General features: G+C 66.4%; 1 protein-coding gene across 1 annotated transcript; it reads left to right on the forward strand.

The window, feature by feature from the left end:
* Positions 1 to 219: 219 nt before the first annotated feature.
* LOC104620033 (cyclic AMP-responsive element-binding protein 3-like protein 3) lies at positions 220 to 703 on the forward strand (the record flags this gene model as incomplete). Its single annotated transcript, XM_010286112.1, has 2 exons — positions 220 to 342; positions 460 to 703. Coding segments are annotated over exons 1-2 (367 nt in total), but the record flags the coding sequence as incomplete, so codon positions are not given.
* Between the last annotated feature and the right edge of the window lie 243 nt (positions 704 to 946).

Below are 946 nucleotides of genomic sequence, written 5' to 3' on the forward strand. Positions count from 1 at the left end.
ATCCACATGATCACATGCGCAGTCACACCTGCACACACATGTAGATACACCTCTCCATGGTCCCATACATGTGTGGCCATGCCCGAACATGCTCCCTGCTCCCTCTCACCAGCCCCATGCCCACCCCACTATTCAGGGTGGCCCTGGGGCCGTACAACTAGGAGGAGTAAGGGAGGCGGGGGGGCAATCACAGGGACCTGACCCTGCCACCCCGCAGCCATGGCCTCTGGCGTGGGCAGCCTCAACAGCCTCGACCTGCTGGACCTCCTCTTCGACCGCCAGGATGGGATCCTCCGTGGTGTGGAGCTGGGGACGCCGCCAGGCGCCTGGCACGAGGACGGGGTGAGTCCCCCGGGCTGGGAGGGCCCATCCCCGCCTCATCCCCGGGTCTGACAGGAGAGCTCCATCGCCACACCTTGCCCGGGCACCCCATGGTGATGGTCGTCCGTGTCTCTGCAGCGTGCCCAGGATGGCGAGGACTTCCTCAGCTCCATCCTGGGCTCCGGGGACTCAGTGTCGGACTCGCCTGGGTGGTCCCCAGGCCACCGCCGCAGAGGGACCGCCTCTGACCAGCTCGACAGCCCCCCCGGGTGCTGTGATGGGGGTCCCAGTGAGGTCCTGTACCCCTACGGCAACTCCTGCCGGGCTCTGCCCCTCCCAGGGCGCCCTGAGGTCCTGCATCCCGAAGTCTCCATCGACCTGGGTGAGCCATGGGGGAGAGACTGGGCAAAGGACCAGGCTGGGGCCACTGGAGGGACTGGCAGGGCCGGGAGAGCTGAGGTCTTGTGAGGATAGTGAGGAAACTAGGGGAGCTGGGGGACTGGAGGGAACTGGGCAGACTGGGGAGAACTGGAGGTCTGGAGGACTCAGGGGGAGCTGGGGGGAATGGGGAGAGCTTGGGGACTGGGGTGAACTGGGCAGGCTGGCTTTGGTGGGGGAGACTGGA

Source organism: Phaethon lepturus, unplaced genomic scaffold (assembly GCF_000687285.1).
Source record: "Phaethon lepturus isolate BGI_N335 unplaced genomic scaffold, ASM68728v1 scaffold40294, whole genome shotgun sequence".
NCBI classification, from domain to species: Eukaryota; Metazoa; Chordata; class Aves; order Phaethontiformes; family Phaethontidae; genus Phaethon; species Phaethon lepturus.